This window comes from Coregonus lavaretus, assembly GCF_964263955.1.
Source record: "Coregonus lavaretus genome assembly, chromosome: 28".
NCBI classification, from domain to species: domain Eukaryota; kingdom Metazoa; phylum Chordata; class Actinopteri; order Salmoniformes; family Salmonidae; genus Coregonus; species Coregonus lavaretus.
Window position 1 is genome coordinate 20046478 of NC_140015.1, and position 19259 is coordinate 20065736.

Below are 19259 nucleotides of genomic sequence, written 5' to 3' on the forward strand. Positions count from 1 at the left end.
TATTTGATAGGGACAGCCTACATTGAGGCCATGAACTATGTGCTTATTTCCAGTTAGGATTTGGCTCATGAGGATGAGTTTCAAAATCTGTTTACCTTTAGCACTGCTAGTGCAACTAGCAGTTAGTCCGGTCTATGCCCTGAATTATGCCCAGTGGATGGAGAAGTATATTCCCTCTAAAATAATCTAGTGGAGGTGAACAACTACATGTTTCAAAGATGATAGTAGGCTTATATTGAATATGAAGAGCTCTTCAGTATTTCCTAAACAACATGGATTAACCAAATAGACCCACTACATGCGATCGTGTGTCGATTAACTATCTCCTGGAAAGGTTTTAATTCGCATTAGGATCTTCACGCCATGCGTCCTTTTAAGGAGACAAGATTTCTTGGTAATGTAAATCCATCAACTATAGAATTAAGCGCACACTATCAACTACATCTAGCTGATACGAGTTGGCTGTTTAAGTGGAGGCGGGTTAAAGTTTATCCCTTGAGTGTTGAACAGTGGGCGGTCTAGGAATACTACAGTTTACTATTTGAGAGCGTGAAAGTTGGTTGGGTTCACTTAAGCACCAAGGACAGAGACAGAGGGATGACAAAGAAGCGCGTCGAAGGAAAACGCCAAAAGGGATTTGGATTGACTTCTGAACATGGAAATTCATTTCAGATAGACATCAAAAAGTTTTATTTTCTTCAATTTAGTTATTTGTTTTAAATCAAAGCAAAGCCAGTTTGTTTCATCAAAACAACAGTCGACCAAAATCAAGGTATGCGGCTAACGCTTGTACTGTCAAAATGGTTTTGAAATTGTTTGGAAGTAATATCTCCATAAAAGTAATTATATTTGGTGGAGTTGTGTTCACCTCCAACTCCACTGAGACATTAACATATATACATGTTTCATGCTTTTCAATCTCCTTTAGGATCATTCGAACGGAGACGTCAATGAATTTGAGACTTGAGTGTTGCACGGATACAAGAATCACCACCAATCAAGTCCTGGTCTTGGTGTTGGGGGGGAAAATTTTCCTCATCTCCGGACATCTGCGCGTTTATCATCATTAGAGCTATATCGCTTAGGCTACTTTTCCATAATGAATGGCCTCAATTTCACCAGTTTTAATTTCAGTGATGAGGCACATGCTTCCCCACTAGTCTCCAAATTCGACGTACTAGTCACGACGGAAGACCCACTGTACAAGGAGTATAAGCCGGCGGTCCGGGACCTCATTCCGTTGCCAAAGGCAGTGGTGTACCTGCTGATTGCAGCACTGGTAGTGGTAGGAGTCGCCTATGCTATTGTTGGTCATCTGATCAAGGACCTTGCCCTTGATATAACAGGTAGGAACTTAAAATGTTCTAAAATCAGGTGGAAATGTAACTAATCTATGTAGTTGTTAGGCTGTTCCATCGCAATGTATAAGTGTACCAGATAACTTGTGACAAATAGGCGTAGGCCTAAACTTTTCTGTGCAAAATGGCAACATGACTAGCTAACACAGAGATGATCAGGGGCACCAGTCATGAAGCAAAAGTGCTTATCTCCCCTGTGTCCCCTCTGTTTAACCCCTTTCATCAGAATGTCTTCTTGGCCCTACTGAGGAGGACCTGGAGAAGAACAGAAACCCGCAGTGCTTCATTCCCAGACACCCTCCCATAGTCCTGACCCACAATGCCTTCCACGTGTGGGACACAGATGATGTGGGCTTCCCCATGCCCCTGGATGAGAGCCCACCGGGCAGCCCTTTGCTGTTTCCTTTAATCCCCTACATCCCCTTCTTCCCCACCCATGGCACTGGCAACAACAACAGCCCTGCTGCCCTGGCCATAGACAGCAACCCCGGGCCTGGGCACTCTAACTCCCTCCCCAGGGAGATCTGAAAGGAGCCAGCACCACCTCCTTCCAGCCCTGTGGTCACTGGTTGGTTCTGATTACACCAAGCACGTCACAGGACTCAACAGACCTACTTAAGGTTATTAACAAGACAACTAAATAAGTTGTTATGTTAACACCACACAGCAACCAAAGCTTGACAAAGGAGAGTTTGAAGATAACTTTCATGCTGGTGCTATACAGTATCATCCTGTATTGACACTGAGATTTGTCTACTGCAGGGTTTCTTAATTAAACTATGGGTTGGGACTCTGAGTGGGCCCTGGGTATGTGAAAGGTGGGTCACAAGTTATGAGAATACATCTACAATCACACACTATTTATTCTTAATTTGGGTCGTTGGAGGACGATTTGGGTCATGGGAGGACGGTCAATTTCTCATTTGGGTCTCGAGCTGAAAAAGTTTAAGAACCCATGGTCTACTGAATGGACCATGTGCAGGAGAGGGGTTAATCAGTGGCTATTGCCATGAGAAGATGATTTAAAGACTGCAACACATTCAAAATGATCCACACTGATCCCATGGAAAAGGACTTGCCATGTCTCATCCGAAACCTATCACAATCACCTGCCTGCACCAGCCCCCTTTCTTATATAACATTTAAATACTGCTTCAGTATCCATCAAAACATGAAGAGATTTGGGGGCCTCTAAAAACTGCTATTCCTCTGTAATATAAATCTTGAGCTGCTTCATTTCAAGATCAAAGGGGAATAATGAGACCAATAGGGTGAAGGCTAAACAAGGGAACTGCTTATTACTAAATCTGAACTAAACTACCTTAAATAAAGCTTTCAGAAAGTCTCTCATGACTTGGTAGATCATCTTTTGATGAACTCCTAAATGTATTAATCATTGACTTGACAAAATGTCTGATTTTCTGATCAATGCAAAGCATTGCATGCATGGTGATATATGTGGAACTGTATGCAAAATGACTCCCAGATGTGGCTTTGTAGTTGAAATGAGAGTATGAGGGTGAACAAGATTAAGGAACAGCTAATCAAATCAAATCAAAATGTATTGGTCACATGCGCCGAATACAACAGGTGCAGACATTACAGTGAAATGCTTACTTACAGCCCTTAACCAACAGTGCATTTATTTTTAACAAAAAAAAAGTAAAAATAAAACAACAACAAAAAAAGTGTTGAGAAAAAAAAGAGCAGAAGTAAAATAAAGTAACAGTAGGGAGGCTATATATACAGGGGGGTACCGTTGCAGAGTCAATGTGCGGGGGCACCGGCTAGTTGAGGTAGTTGAAGTAATATGTACATGTGGGTAGAGTTAAAGTGACTATGCATAAATAATTAACAGAGTAGCAGCAGCGTAAAAAGGATGGGGTGGGGGGGCAGTGCAAATAGTCCGGGTAGCCATGATTAGCTGTTCAGGAGTCTTATGGCTTGGGGGTAGAAGCTGTTGAGAAGTCTTTTGGACCTAGACTTGGCACTCCGGTACCGCTTGCCGTGCGGTAGCAGAGAGAACAGTCTATGACTAGGGTGGCTGGAGTCTTTGACAATTTTGAGGGCCTTCCTCTGACACCGCCTGGTATAGAGGTCCTGGATGGCAGGAAGCTTGGCCCCAGTGATGTACTGGGCCGTACGCACTACCCTCTGTAGTGCCTTGCGGTCGGAGGCCAAGCAGTTGCCATACCAGGCGGTGATGCAACCAGTCAGGATGCTCTCGATGGTGCAGCTGTATTATTTTTTGAGGATCTGAGGACCCATGCCAAATCTTTTCAGTCTCCTGAGGGGGAATAGGCTTTGTCGTGCCCTCTTCACGACTGTCTTGGTGTGTTTGGACCATGATAGTTCGTTGGTGATGTGGACACCAAGGAACTTGAAGCTCTCAACCTGTTCCACTACAGCCCCGTCGATGAGAATGGGGGCGTGCTCAGTCCTCTTTTTTTTCCTGTAGTCCACAATCATCTCCTTTGTCTTGGTCACGTTGAGGGAGAGGTTGTTGTCCTGGCACCACACGGCCAGGTCTCTGACCTCCTCCCTATAGGCTGTCTCATCGTTGTCGGTGATCAGGCCTACCACTGTTGTGTCGTCGGCAAACTTAATGATGGTGTTTGAGTCGTGCCTGGCCATGCAGTCATGGGTGAACAGAGAGTACAGGAGGGGACTGAGGACGCACCCCTGAGGGGCCCCCGTGTTGAGGATCAGTGTGGCAGATGTGTTGTTACCTACCCTTACCACCTGGGGGCGGCCCGTCAGGAAGTCCAGGATCCAGTTGCAGAGGGAGGTGTTTAGTCCCAGGATCCTTAGCTTAGTGATGAGCTTAGAGGGCACTATGCTCATCACTAAGCTAAGGATCCTGGGACTAAACACCTCCCTCTGCAACTGGATCCTGGACTTCCTGACGGGCCGCCCCCAGGTGGTAAGGGTAGGTAACAACACATCTGCCACACTGATCCTCAACACGGGGGCCCCTCAGGGGTGCGTGCTCAGTCCCCTCCTGTACTCTCTGTTCACCCATGACTGCATGGCCAGGCACGACTCCAACACCATCATCAGCTAATGGGTTTGTCCACTGGTTGTGCCAACTGAGGAATTTGACTTTACTGTCTGTATCTACATAATATGAAAAGGGACTACAATTATACAGTACCACATCAAAGCTGAGATGTTCATTGTCGTAGTAAATATTTGTACCGAGTTCAAACTAATGGCTATTACATCGGTTGTTATTATTTATTTGGGTATGTAGTGTACCTTCTGGAAGTTAGAAACTGCAAACATGATATGATGCAGGTGAACACACAGAATCAGATTGCACTGGATTAAAAATATATATAAATTGAAATATGCATATAAAACTGGATTCAAATACCTATGAAGCATTTTTATATCCAAGTGCTTGTGAAGACAGTTAGGATAGTTAGGACCTGGTAGGAAAAAATTGCATCCAAAAGTATGTTCCAACTAGAATTAGAGGTTCTACAGAGAAAGTTGGTTGATCTGTTCTGTATATAGATTGTTTTGTTCTGGGGAACCATTAGCTGGACTCCCAGACTCTGGTTTAAAATGTTATTTCCAGACGTTGAAGCCAAACAGAAAGACTTAAGGAGTTCCTGCAATTGATTAAGGAAACAACACTTAATCCCGTCTGTCCATTATTGCAGCCGACACAGGATTTCCCAGTCTTGGCAGAGCACGCAACAACATTCTCTTTATCACAAACTTTCAACAGCATCTATTCTGGCCATTCAAGTCAGCTTCAATAGCATGCAAGGTTTTTTTTAAAGACTCCCGAATTCAGAAATTCAGTTCCATGTAAGTGTCTAAAGACAGCACAGGATGCTCAGGAAGATGTGCATGTACCACGGCATTGCTGTGCCAGGTTCATTGGAGGAAGCACAAGTTTTCAGGAGAAAGAATTCCAGTGAAGGGATTACACATGGCTGAAGTACAACTTCAATATTGCTCCTCAGCAGGATACTGATTTGCATTACAACGTACAGTCTGTGATTCAGACTACGAAACACTTACATAATACATAACAGTAAAGGGTAGAACATCTCATCTTCACAACAGCAAATTTATTCAGAATCTTGCAGGGATTGGGAATGAACTAGGCTACCAGCAAAAAATATATCCAATGTGCCGTTGCCTAAAACAAACTAACAGGAATAGACTTGACTCTTTATTTAGTATCATTGCAAACCATTCAGTACCATAGCAAATTATTTTAGGTTACACTTACAACCAAAGTGCTCTAATGTGTTAACCTTATTATCTCCCGTACACACAGTACACACACAAAGCTAAGAGACTACCCTGTGTACGATGACATGAGACTTAGAGGCAATGAAGGCGAGTCGTAATCCCACCTTCACTGGAATGACACAAATAACTCCTAAATCCTCTGGGTTAAATCTTGTCACACATCATTCAACACGCCAAACCAAGTTACGCACCAGCCACAACAAGGAGAACAAGAATGTTATTCTGACAGGTTAAAACCGGACCTAGCACAGTCAGAGCAGAATAACAAACACTCAGCATTACCAGTGGTGATTACATTAGACTGACAACGTAAATCGTGGTACTTTCAAACATCTTTATTTGACCATTTCTAATTTGTCTCATGAACTGAGTGGACATAGCACAGAGTTTGTTGGTTTTGTATGGAAGGCTAAAGGGCTTCAAGTTAGCATCTTTACTGTACAAGCATTTCATTACATGGGAGCTCAAAGGTAGCCGCTGTGCAGTTTTCTAACATTTAAATTAAAAAACAGACTCACTGGTAAAGTTTCTTATGCTCTGATGTAGTGCACACATCAGCAGAGGAAACAGTACTAGCACTACCCCTCAGCACATGCATAGCTGCTGGTTAGGACTAAAGAGGAGTTATGTTTCATAAAATAGGTTTAAAGTATAACCTGTGTATCACGTGGCTAAACAATGGCAATAATCCAGCTAGAATCCCAGACAAGCTATAAGGAGAAAAGTCAGTCCTCTTTCCCTCCCTCTCAAACAGACAGATCTCTCTCTCTGGCAGTCTCTGGCCAGGGTACATTAAGGGTTCATGGGATTGTTCAGTGTTCATATGGTTACTAGGGAGCAAAGGGGTCCTGATGACACAGGCCTTGGATGGGATGTGTATGGTAATGTGAGCCTGTCCAAGAGGAAGCCTGAACAGAATCTAAGAGTCCAGTCGACACACAGGGCTGTCGTAGACCATCTGTAGGTTGACCTTGTGTCCCACCAGCTCACGGATGTTGTTGATACCATACTTGATCATGGTGGGCCTGAAGGAGACAGAGGAGGGCAGAGGAAAGAGTGTCAGGAAGATGACATAGTACATTATAAAGAGAGGTAGAAGAGAGCAGAGAGAAAGCGGGGACAAACAGGGATAGAGACAAAATAGAGAGAAAAGGTCTGTATGGACAGAGCAGATGGAGGAGAGGGGTTACACAGAGTAGATTATATGGTCCCTCCCAGCTCACTGACTATAGCCATTAGCAGTGGTTGTTCTCATAGATACAACTCCTCAGTGTCACCAGGGATCAAGCACCCGCAGTAGAGCACAAATATATCTACATGGTCAGTTCTGACCTGCATCTGAAGAAACCATTATTCTAGGCTCATTAGGCAATATGGTGTTTTATGCTCATTGCTCAGATATAACAATCCAGAAGTAAACATGTCAACATGTGGGCCAACAGACTGGTGGCGTGTGCTAGAAGCATGGCTGCACATCTGGGGACATGATGTCAGATACTGAATGGTTTTGCTACTCTAGGTAGTGTTAGCTAGCACTAGTCGGCTGTACCTGCCTATAGCTTGTTCTCCATCTTTTTAAATCGTGAGCCCAAAAAAATTCAGCACTTTTATTTCCCTGACTAATTTTCTCATGCTCTCTCTTGTCTCTCTGCAGCAGACATACACAGAGTACAACAAACATTAAGAACACCTTCCTAATATTGAGTTGCACCCCCCCTTTTGCCATCAGAACAGCCTCAATTCTTCGGGGCACGGACTGTACAAGGTGTCAAAAGCGTTCCACAGGGATGCTGGCCCATGTTGACTTTAAATGCTTTCCACAGTTGTGTCAAGTTGGCTGGATGTCCTTTCGGTGGTGGACCATTCTTGATACACACCGGTGCGCCTGGCATACCCCATTCAAAGGCACTTAAATCTTTTGTCTTGCCCATTCACCCTCTGAATGGCACACATACACAATCCATGTCTCAATTGTCTCAAGGCTTAAAAATCCTTTAACCTGTCTCCTCCCCTTCATTTACACTGATTGAAGTGACATCAATAAGGGATCATAGCTTTCACCTGGATTCACATGGTCAGTCTATGTCATGGAAAGAGCAGGTGTTCCTAATGTTTTGTACACAGTGTATGTTTGGAACATAAAATCGCAGTATCGAATTGCAATAGATATAGAATTGTGAAAATGGTGAGAATCGCAATACATATCATATCGGCACCTAAGTATCGTGATAATATTGTATCGTGAGGTCCCTGGCACTTCCCAGCGCTAGAGACAGGGGTCAGAGAGAGTGGAAGTGGGGTAGGCCAGGCAGAAGGGGTTGTGTATTGCAGCTCTTGTATTAGACAAATGTTGGTCAGTCAATTCCATTACATCACCAGGAGCAGTGTGTTTCTTTGTCATTGACTCACCTCTCCAGAGACAGCCCCCAGGCAATGACCGTCACCCCCTCAGGGAGCCCCATAGGCAGCAGCATCTCTGGCCTGAACACCCCAGAGTTCCCCAGCTCCACCCACTTCTTCAGCCCTGGAGAGAGCAGGAATGGACAAATTAAGATGGATTCAGTGTGGATAGGACTACATCATCTATGGGCTTTAGGGTTTGAGAGTGAGACAAAAGCCCAAGGCTTATACACACATCACTCAAATGTGACAAATGCCAGGGTTTGAGGATATTCACAAGAACTGTACCTTCATGATAGCTGAACACTTCCATGCTCGGCTCGGTGTATGGATTGTAGGCAGGTTTGAAGCGTAATTTGGTGATTCCTGGAGAAAATTGAAAATATATTTACTTTCTCAGAAATACTATAACTGACAGACAGAGAAACAAGCTCATGTTGGACTACAGGCATTCAGGCCACTTCAGTACAGACAACTGAACCCACTGTAAAATAAATACATAATAATAATAATCAAATAAGAAGTGAGGTACTGGTAGGAGGGTGGGGGTCAATTCCAATTTCATTTGAAATTCCAATTCAATTCTTGAATTCACTCATTCATGAGAATGTACGTTGAATTACATTCGAATTTTAAAAAATCTTCAAGTTATGGAATTGGATTGAAATTGTAAAAACATTTCATCTTTGGAATTGAATTGGAATTCAATATTTTCCAGTTAATGGAATTAATGCATATAATATAAAACACTTACTGTAGGATTTGTTTTGAATCACTTCCATTTGTATTCTGATATTTCCACTATAGCTAGGCTGTCTGAACAGGGAAATGATCATCCTGAACGCCTGAAGGAATTAAATTTCGAATTTGAGGAATTGTTGGGGATAATAGTGAATTTGGAATTGAATTATTGTAATTAAGAGGAATTGAATTTTCTCTTAATTCAAAGACTTAAATGGAATTGGAATTGAATTACATTTCCTGGGAGATAATTGCATTAGAATTGAATTTGTGGAATTGCCCCAACCCTGACTGGTAGAGCCCTCACCTAGTTTATTGAAGAACTGATGAAGGATGCCCATGAGGTCACCCAGGGTAAGGCCATAATCGGCCACCACTCCCTCAATCTGGTGAAACTCTGCCAAGTGGGTGGCGTCCAGAGTTTCATTACGGAACACTCTGTCGATGGAGAAGTACTTGACAGGAGTGAACTTTTCCTGGTAGAGAGAAAGGTACATTTGAAATAGTTACAGAGGAAAGTTGCTCAATTGCTGCACTGTTAGAATGTAACATCACCCTCATGCAATTGCTTTCTAATTCATGAACAAATGTATATAGTGGGTTACCTGCTGAGCGAGTTTGTACAGCATGCGAGCGCTGACTGCTGTGGTGTGAGTACGGAGGATGTTCTTCTGAGCCTCCTCAATCTTCCAGTCATACTTGTACCTGTCAAACACAGACAGCGTTAAAAACAGAACAGATTGTGGTCATGGTGAGTGTGCGTGTAAATGCATGCGTATGGAAGATTAACTCTCACCCCTGTGATCCAAAGCCTCCCTCTGAATGGACCTTCCTCACTCTCTCCAGGTAGTCCTGGGGAAACTCATGGGCCTGAGCTGGGTCTGAGAAATATAATAGGAGGGGCCGCGGGTACCGGTAAGTTAAATGGAAATAATACTGATGGTATATGATGAAAACAGGTGAGTTATATCTAATGTAAATCTAGAGTCTGTTTTAGCTAGGGAAATCACATTTCCCTTTCAGCGTATCATCAATAATGCACCATTGTATCTTATCTAGGCATCAAGTCCAGACACACAGAGAAACCCAGTCGCTCACCAGACAGGAAGAAGGTGTCGTGTTGGTCTCTGGCCGGGTGCTGCTGGGGCTGGAACAGGGAGTCAAAGTTCCAGAAGGAGCTCTCAATGAAGTTGTTGGTGGGCATCTCAGTGAAGCTGAAGAAGACAGGAAGAGTGAGTACACACAGGTCTTAGATATAGGGTACTGTGTGTATATACTGATGGTGTCCTGCAAGGGCAGAATAGAGGATAGGAGACTCACCCCATCTCCAGGAAGATCTGTCTGAACTGCGTGCGGACCTTCATGAGCGGATGCAGGTGGCCACAGTCTGGGGCCACACCCATGGCCTCAAAGTTATAAGGCTTGAACTTCTTCTCCTTCCAGCTCCCACTGTCACAGACCAGAGAAAGGTCAATTTGGAGTAGAACATATAATATGTTCTAGAGAACATCAAATGAATGAGTGTATATGCCAAACACAAGCAAAGTCTGTGTGCAGATAAAACGTGGAGGCAAATAAACAAAAACACATTTAATTTTTGGGACACCTGAATACAGTTCTGTGACAAATCCCCTCATGTGATATTGCAGACCAGGAGATGGTGCATTTTCATTAAGCTGTTTTGGGGTATGAGAACTAACAAACTGTTTCAGACAATTACATGAAAAGCAGGCTTGGTCAAGAGATCAGCTGAATTTTGAGAGAGACTGCAGTTTCCAGGTAAATCAAAACTAATTGGATCATGTGCGGTACCTGATGAAAACACTGCCAATTTCACTAGAACAGGCAGTGATATGAATAGAAATGACACAGACGTCACTGTAAGTGAATTAACCACTTTAGGCTAACATACATTTGCCTTAGGACAGGGTCCTTAGCAGCAGCATCCAGGTTAGAGATACAGAATGAGGAATCCCCGGTCCATCTAAGCAATCATAGAGCGACCATGACAAACTTGACAGGTAAGGCAAAGCAGAGCAGGACTCACCTAGCGATCATCTCTGGGGTGAGCTCTGTCTCCTGCTTGGTGATGGTGGTGCTGAAACAGCTGCCCTTAGTGATCCAGTACGACTTGACCGTCCTAAAATTCACAGAAATAAATACTAAATACAATCATTCTCATTCAAACTTCATAAATGTGGTCATTTGAATGTGTTATATCAGATGAGTCACAAAAGGCCACAAGAGGTCTTATCTTGGGGAACATTGGGGATTGGGACACTATTAAGCAAATAGGATGTAGACAATCAACAATCTGTTGCTCAGTGTGTCTAAACTCTGGACACAGGGAACATTGCAGGGTTGAGTTCTCATACTGCTGTCCATTTGTGATATTAAAACCGAACAAAGCTTGGCACTGGAAGCATGCCATTTAGGGCACAGATATACAGAGAGCAAACGAGAGAGAGACCGAGAGAGATCTACCTCGGGGAACAATAGCCTGAGCTAGTGACGGAGCCAACATTAGTCTCACCAGGTACAGTATAAACCTCACCACTGGGATCATGACTGACTGGACCCAGAAAAGTGCTTGTGGTCTTTTAGCTGGTTCATTTACATTTAAGTCATTTAGCAGACGCTCTTATCCAGAGCGACTTACAGGAGCAATTAGGGTTAAGTGCCTTGCTCAAGGGCACATCGACAGATTTTTCACCTAGTCAGCTCGGGGATTAGAACCAGCGACCTTTCGGTTACTGGCACTACGCTCTTAACCACTAAGCTACCTGCCGCCCAATAAATAAAATTAATTTAGTGGACATTTTCATGTAGTCTGTTTGGGTGAACTCAATATTGTATATAAACACAGGGTTAGGGTATATATATATATCATTGGGTGAACTAGACATCGCGACTCAGACAAGACGACAATATTGACTCACATCTGATCTGTGAATATTATGTAAGTAGGATGTAACTATGATATAAAATAGAATTTATATTCTAATCCAAATCTTGTGTATTTCATATAATTTCTCAGCTGTTATTCAACTAAAGACTTAGGGGTCAACAAGTCAGAGAACATCATCAGCATGATTAATAAGCTCAAATAGGAGTGTGTATGAAGTTCCAGCTAGACTATGCTGAGGCTAGTTGTGACTGGGGCATCCTGAACATGCCTGGATGCCAGATGAGTGAACAGTGTTGTACTGTGCTGAATGCCATCTATTGCCATCTACTGGTAGATATCAGTTAGGCCTATACTTAACATTTCACAGACGTTTTCACAGTAGTCAAATATTATCAACAGGTCTGATTCTTACACTTCAGAGAGCAGTTTGCGTTTCTTCAGCTCATTCTTCTCCTTCTCCTCCAGTTGAGACGCCTGGCCTTTCTGTACCAGGAGCAACTTGTCCCTCACCAAGTCCTCTAAGCTCTCCACCTGGGTACACACACACACACACACACACACACACACACACACACACACACACACACACACACACACACACAAACACACACACACACACACGCGATTGATGTTTGTGTGTGTCATACTTATTTTCTCCATTATAAAAGCAACACTCAATCACAAAGCACACCAAGTCAGATAGATAAACTCACAGTCTTGAAGATCCTGGGTCCGCCCTCGTGGCCCTTGTCCAGACGGATCCACTTGTTGGACATGGCCTTGCTGAAACCCACCTTCCCAAAGGCTAATTTCTACACAGACAGAGACAAAATAATCCGTAAACACTGCCCCAATGCTCCATGTAGAGAGCATATACTGTATTGCTATGACCCAAAATCACAATGTAAAGCTCAACTTTTATTACATTATGTTTTTCATCCAAATAAACATCACAACATCATGGTACATATTTATCCAGGCACCCTGCAGGTCTTCTCACCATGAGCTGGCTCTGAGGCATCCCTTCCTCTGGGATGGAGCTGACGACTCGGGCCTCATGGCTGCCCTGCTCGGCTATCTCACAGCCTTCCCCAGTCAGCTCCCAGTGCTTCGAGGAGCGCTGCTCAGCTGAGATAACCTGCGCAGGGAAACAAACAACCATGATCAAAATCATAATGGAGCCTTGAAGCAGAGGACCACGCATTTGTCATCTTCTCAAGGTCTGACTGGTGTACACATCATGAATTAGCTATCACTGCATATTATACGTTTACCATGGACTCATTTCTACATCCAGTGACAATAACAGCTCCCAATTTATTAGTTCAGTCGAATTTCTCAATGTTGACATTCAATTACCATCCTATACAAGTAGTAGCCAACTAGGCGTATCAGACGTTGGTAGATAGCTTTTATTGAATCATCTTTAAGGCAAATGTCTTCATATTGAAGATGTCTAACAGTTTTTGGTCAAGTTTGCTGACTAGCAGTGCAGTGGAAAAGTCAGACTGAACAGTCACCATTGCATTGGATTGTAGTCACCATTGCATTGGATTGTAGTCACCATTGCATTGGATTGTAGTCACCATTGCATTGGATTGTAGTCACCACTGCATTGGATTGTAGTCACCATTGCATTGGATTGCCCTGTGTGTCTTGACAGGGACGCAAGTCTGTAATAGCATTGTGACTGTATTCAATAAGGGTAGCTAAATGTTGTATATATTCATGATCTACAATTATTTATTCTTCACAATAGAAGGTTGCTAACTAGCTGGCTAACATGATCCCGTTTATGTCCCTATTGCATCACTTTCCTATCCAATCGCCCATCATCATCGAATGAACATGAAAAGGCTATATGGACACGCTTGACGTCCAAACCGATATTTAATTTCAGATTTAAAATGAGGTTGGGGTTAAGGTTTTGGTTGAGGTAAGGGTGAGTTTTAGGTTTTTGTTAGTCGGTTTAAGCGTCAACTGTGTCCTATAGTCTCTGCCGAATGAACAGTCAGTGGACGGTCTCTTAACTTCCGCTTCAACACCGGCAGGTAAACTCACATCACCAAGTGCCTGTAGGCTCTTCACAGCCCCGACGATGGCTTGGTGGTCCACCCCAAGACTGGTCGCAACATCCTGACTGTCGACACCACCGTCCACCTTTTCCACCCGCCGAAGAAGTGTTTCTACAAGACCAGTGTCAGCCATGCTTGTCACAGCGAAGCCGAAAAGAGACCGGTAGTGAGCTCATTATTGGATATGTCGAAAGTACTGGAATACAAGAGCCAGTATTTTCAAATACCGTAAACCCATCAGAACAAGCGAAAAGTATTACCTGAATTGACATGTTGAAGAATTTAAAAAAATCCACTACACACTTGATTTATCCCATGCATTGCATGCAATGTACTGTCAGTGACTGAATTGCGACTGAGGATGAGAATGATTAGCACTTCACATGAATGGATATAGTTGAATGACTGATCTGATGTATCTTGGAAATATTGTGCTTGCTGTAGATAGGTGAAGTTTAAATGGAAGTAGGATCATACATAATTGTCCCACAAAAGGAGGCTATAACGTGTTTGCCTGGAATTGGAACGAATATTTAAATAGAAACATAATACAATTTTACTTAAACCAAAAACAATTTACTGCACATCTTCCTTGTTGAGAGATTCAAAAACGACAAATGTAAACGGACACGGAAATCCAGATGGATAGCTGTACCAAAGATGGAAGTATTCTGAACAAAAATATAAACGCAACATGTAAAGTGTTGGTCCCATGTTTCATGAGCTGAAATAAAAGATCCCAGAAATGTTCCATACACAGAAAAAGCTTATTTATCTCAAATTTAGTGCACAAACTTGTTTGCATCCCTGTTAGTGAGCATTTCTCCTTTGCCAAGATAATCCATCCACCTGACAGGTGTGGCATATCAAGAAGCTGATTAAACAGCATGATCATTACACAGGTGCACCTTGTGCTGGGGACAATAAAAGGACACTCTAAAATGTGTAGTTTTGTCACACAACACAATGCCACGGATGTCTCAAGTTGAGGGAGCGTGCAATTGGCATGCTGAGTGCAGGAATGTCCACCAGAGCTGTTAGAGAATTGGATGTTAATTTCTCTACCATAAGCAGCTTCCAACGCCGTTTTAGAGAATTTGGCAGTATGTCCAACCAGCAACACAACTGCAGCCCAACACCTCAACATCCGACAGCGTGTTCCCGTTCCCGCAAATATCCAGCAATTTCGCACAGCCATTCAAGAGGAGTGGGACAACATTCCACAGGCCTGATCAACTCTATGCAAAGGAGATGTGTCGTGCTGCATGAGGCAAATGGTGGTCACACCAGATACAGACTGGTTTTTTGATCCACGCCCCTATTTATTTTTTTAAGGCATCTGTGACCAACAGATGCATATCTGTATTCCCAGTCATGTGAAATCTATAGATTAGGGCATAATGCATTTATTTCAATTGACTGATTTCCTAATATGAACTGTAACGTAGTAAAATCTTTGAAATTGTTGCATGTTGCGTTTTTATTTTTGTTCAGTGTAAATTTGGCTCAATTGACTAATACACCTGTGCAGAAAGAAAGCTGTGCATTCATCACTCAAAGCAGTATATACAGTGCATTCTGAAAGTATTCAGACCCCTTGACTTTTTCCATAGTTTGTTGTTAGAGCCTTATTCTAAAATTGATTAAATTGTAATTTTTTCCTCATCAATCTACACACAATACCCCATAATGACAAAGCAAAAACAGGTTTTTAGAGATTTTTGCACATTTATTAAAAATCTAAAACTTAAATATCACAGTATTCAGACCCTTTACTCAGTACTTTGTTGAAGCACCTTTGGCAGCGATTACAGCCTTGAGTATGACGCTACAACCTTGGCACACCTGTATTCTTCTCTGCAGATCCTCTCAAGCTCTGTCAGCTTGGATGGGGAGCGTCACTGCACAGCTATTTTCAGGTCTCGCCAGAGGTGCTCGATCGGGCTCAAGTCCGGGCTCTGGCTGGGCCACTCAAGGACATTTAGAGACTTGTCCCGAAGCCAATCCTGCGTTGTCTTGGCTTTGTGCTTAGGGTCGTTGTCCCCAGTCTGAGGTCCTGAGCAGGTTTTCATCAAGGATCTCTCTGTACTTTGCGCCGTTCATCTTTCCCTCGATCCTGACTAGTCTCCCAGTCCCTGCCGCTGAAAAACATCCCCACAGCATGATTCTGCCACCACCATGCTTCACCGTAGGGATGGTGCCAGGTTTCCTCCAGACGTGACGCTTGGCATTCAGGCCAATCTTGGTTTCATCAGACCAGAAAATCTTGTTTCTCATGGTCTGAGAGTCCTTTAGGTGCCTTTTGGCAAACTCCAAGCGGGCTGTCATTTTCGCCTTACAGATGGTTACTTACTGTAAGGCGAACGTCTAGCAACCGAAAGGTTCCGAGTTAGATTCTCATCACGGACAACTTCAGCATTTTAGCTAATTAGCAACTTTTCAACTACTTTTTAGCTATTTAGCAACTATTTAGCATGTTAGCTAACCCTTCCCCTAACCTTAACCTAACTCCTAAACTTAACATCTAGCAACCCAAAGGTTCCGAGTTCGAATTACATCACAGACAACTTTAGCATTTTAGCTCATTAGCAGCTTTTCAACTATTTACTACTTTGTAACTACTTAGCATGTTAGCTAACCCTTCCCCTAACCTTGACCATTTAACCTAACTCCTAAACTTAACCCTAACCCAGCAAGCTAACATTCTTTTTATTTATTTTATTTCACCTTTATTTAACCAGGTAAGCCAGTTGAGAACAAGTTCTCATTTACAACTGCGACCTGGCCAAGATAAAGCAAAGCAGTGCGATAAAAACAACAACACAGAGTTACATATGGGGTAAAACAAAACAAAGTCAGAAAATACAACAGAAAATATATTTACAGTGTGTGCAAATGTAGCAAGTTATGGAGGTAAGGCAATAAATAGGCTATAGTGAAAAATAATTACAATTAGTATTAACACTGGAATGATAGATGTGCAAGAGATTATGTGCAAATAGAGATACTGGGGTGAAAATGAGCAAAATAAATAACAATATAGGGATGAGGTAGTTGGGTGGGCTAATTTCAGATGGGCTGTGTACAGGTGCAGTGATCGGTAAGGTGCTCTGACAACTGATGCTTAAAGTTAGTGAGGGAGATAAGTGTCACCAGCTTCAGAGATTTTTGCAATTCGTTCCAGTCATTGGCAGCAGAGAACTGGAAGGAATGGCGGCCAAAGGAGATGTTGGCTTTGGGGATGACCAGTGAGATATACCTGCTGGAGCGCATACTACGGGTGGGTGTTGCTATGGTGACCAATGAGCTAAGATAAGGCGGGGATTTGCCTAGCAGTGATTTATAGATGGCCTGGAGCCAGTGGGTTTGACGACGAACATGTAATGAGGACCAGCCAACAAGAGCGTACAGGTCACAGTGGTGGGTAGTGTATGGGGCTTTGGAGACAAAACGGATGGCACTGTGATAGACTACATCCAATTTGCTGAGTAGAGTGTTGGAGGCTATTTTGTAAATGACATCGCCGAAGTCAAGGATCGGTAGGATAGTCAGTTTTACGAGGGCATGTTTGGCAGCATGAGTGAAGGAGGCTTTGTTGCGAAATAGGAAGCAGATTCTGGATTTAACTTTGGATTGGAGATTCTTAATGTGAGTCTGGAAGGAGAGTTCACAGTCTAACCAGACACCTAGGTATTTGTAGTTGTCCACATACTCTAAGTCAGACCCGTCGAGAGTAGTGATTCTAGTCGGGTGGGCGGGTGCCAGCAGCGTTCGATTGAAGAGCATGCATTTAGTTTTACTACTGTTTAAAAGCAGTTGGAGGCTACTGAAGGAGTGTTGTATGGCATTGAAGCTCGTTTGGAGGTTTGTTAACACAGTGTCCAATGATAATATAATAATATAATATGCCATTTAGCAGACGCTTTTATCCAAAGCGACTTACAGTCATGCGTGCATACATTTTTGTGTATGGGTGGTCCCGGGGATCGAACCCACTACCTTGGCGTTACAAGCGCCGTGCTCTACCAGCTGAGCTACAGAGGACCACTTGAAGGGCCAGATGTATACAAAATGGTGTCGTCTGCGTAGAGGTGGATCTGAGTCACCAGCAGCAAGAGCGACATCATTGATATACACAGAGAAAAGAGTCGGCCCAAGAATTGAACCCTGTGGCACCCCCATAGAGACTGCCATAGGTCCAGACAACAGGCCCTCCGATTTGACACATTGAACTCTATCTGAGAAGTAGTTGGTGAACCAGGCGAGGCAGTCATTTGAGAAACCAAGGCTATTTAGTCTGCCAATAAGAATGCGGTGGTTGACAGAGTCGAAAGCCTTGGCCAGGTCGATGAAGACGGCTGCACAGTACTGTCTATTATCGATCACGGTTATATCGTTTAGGACCTTGAGCGTGGCTGAAGTGCACCCATGACCAGCTCGGAAACCGGATTGCATAGCAGAGAAGGTACGGTGGGATTCGAAATGGTCGGTGATCTGTTTGTTAACTTGGCTTTCAAAAATGTTCGAAAGGGAGGGCAGGATGGATATAGGTCTGTAACAGTTTGGATCTAGAGTGTCACCCCCTTTGAAGAGGGGGATGACCGCGGCAGCTTTCCAATCTCTGGGGATCTCAGACGTTACGAAAGAGAGGTTGAACAGGCTAGTAATAGGGGTTGCGACAATTTCGGCGGCTAGTTTTAGAAAGAAAGGGTCCAGATTGTCTAGCCCAGCTAATTTGTAGGGGTCCAGATTGTGCAGCTCTTTCAGAACATCAGCTGTCTGAATTTGTGTGAAGGAGAAGCGGGGGGGGGGGGGGGGGCATGGGTGGTGGTTAACATGATCACGCTTCCTCCGACTCCATCGAAAGACATCAAGACTGAGCAGGTAATTCCTGATGTGGTGATGGTACCAGAGCCCGTCTCCACTCCATCTGTAGGTACAAACACCTAGCTGGCATCCCACCGTAGCTCCTCGAGACTGACAGTCAGTGCTGAAGCAGAAAGAGAGGGGCAGAGGGAGACATCCAGATCAGCTCAAAATGGGGTAAGCAGAGTATGCTGACCACAAATGGAAAGGCCTTTTGGTTAGACTGTAAATGGTATTAATCGAATCAAACATTTTGGAATGTAATGCCATTGCTTTTCTGCTTTCAGTGGGCTGTGGCACAAACAATTACCACAGACAACTGATGAGGAAATCAGTTGATACCCAACCAAGTACTACTTAGTAAACTGTCTTTCCTTTTTGTATCAATACACATTTTAACACTTCAAGTACCCGATTCCTAGATTCCTCGATTCCTCCAATCAGTTTGACACTTAATGTCATGTAATTTGTAGGAGTTGGTCGCAAACCAAAGAGCTGGATCAGATGCCCCAGCATTGTAAGGGAATAGGCTGTTATCCCGGTTTCTGATTAAATTATCGGAGCATGACACTTCATCACAATCCACCACGTTCACCTCATTCAGGCTACAGCTGAACATGATCAACATATTACAGAATA

At 43.4% G+C, this 19259-nt stretch overlaps 2 protein-coding genes across 2 annotated transcripts; one reads left to right on the top strand and one right to left on the bottom strand.

Annotated features, from left to right (window-relative positions):
- The first annotated feature begins 160 nt into the window (after positions 1 to 160).
- Positions 161 to 2725, top strand: LOC311104020 (uncharacterized protein). The gene is made up of 3 exons (XM_084145668.1): positions 161 to 772; positions 929 to 1346; positions 1585 to 2725. The coding sequence occupies exons 2-3, from the start codon at positions 1100 to 1102 to the stop codon at positions 1884 to 1886; spliced, it is 549 nt and encodes a 182-aa protein (XP_084001794.1). The 5' UTR covers positions 161 to 772; positions 929 to 1099; the 3' UTR covers positions 1887 to 2725.
- Positions 2726 to 5950: 3225 nt separating this feature from the next.
- On the bottom strand, positions 5951 to 14084 carry LOC311104010 (phenylalanine--tRNA ligase alpha subunit). Its single transcript, XM_084145655.1, has 13 exons — positions 13741 to 14084; positions 12680 to 12817; positions 12393 to 12491; positions 12092 to 12210; positions 10819 to 10911; positions 10092 to 10220; positions 9870 to 9985; positions 9568 to 9652; positions 9377 to 9476; positions 9079 to 9247; positions 8319 to 8396; positions 8040 to 8154; positions 5951 to 6655 (listed from the first exon to the last, which is right to left on the bottom strand). Exons 1-13 carry the CDS (start codon positions 13885 to 13887, stop codon positions 6550 to 6552), a joined length of 1494 nt encoding a protein of 497 aa, XP_084001781.1. The 5' UTR covers positions 13888 to 14084; the 3' UTR covers positions 5951 to 6549.
- Between the last annotated feature and the right edge of the window lie 5175 nt (positions 14085 to 19259).

Bases quoted from the DNA above. Each gene is read 5' to 3' on its own strand.
- LOC311104020 (XM_084145668.1), top strand. From the start codon at position 1,100: ATGAATGGCCTCAATTTCACCAGTTTTAATTTCAGTGATGAGGCACAT. The intron at 1,347-1,584 runs GTAGGAACTTAA...CCCTTTCATCAG, and splicing joins CCTTGCCCTTGATATAACAG to AATGTCTTCTTGGCCCTACT.
- LOC311104010 (XM_084145655.1), bottom strand. From the start codon at position 13,887: ATGGCTGACACTGGTCTTGTAGAAACACTTCTTCGGCGGGTGGAAAAG. The intron at 12,492-12,679 runs GTGAGAAGACCT...CTGTCTGTGTAG, and splicing joins TGCCTCAGAGCCAGCTCATG to AAATTAGCCTTTGGGAAGGT. The intron at 8,397-9,078 runs GTGAGGGCTCTA...AATTTTCTCCAG, and splicing joins TCAGTTCTTCAATAAACTAG to GAATCACCAAATTACGCTTC.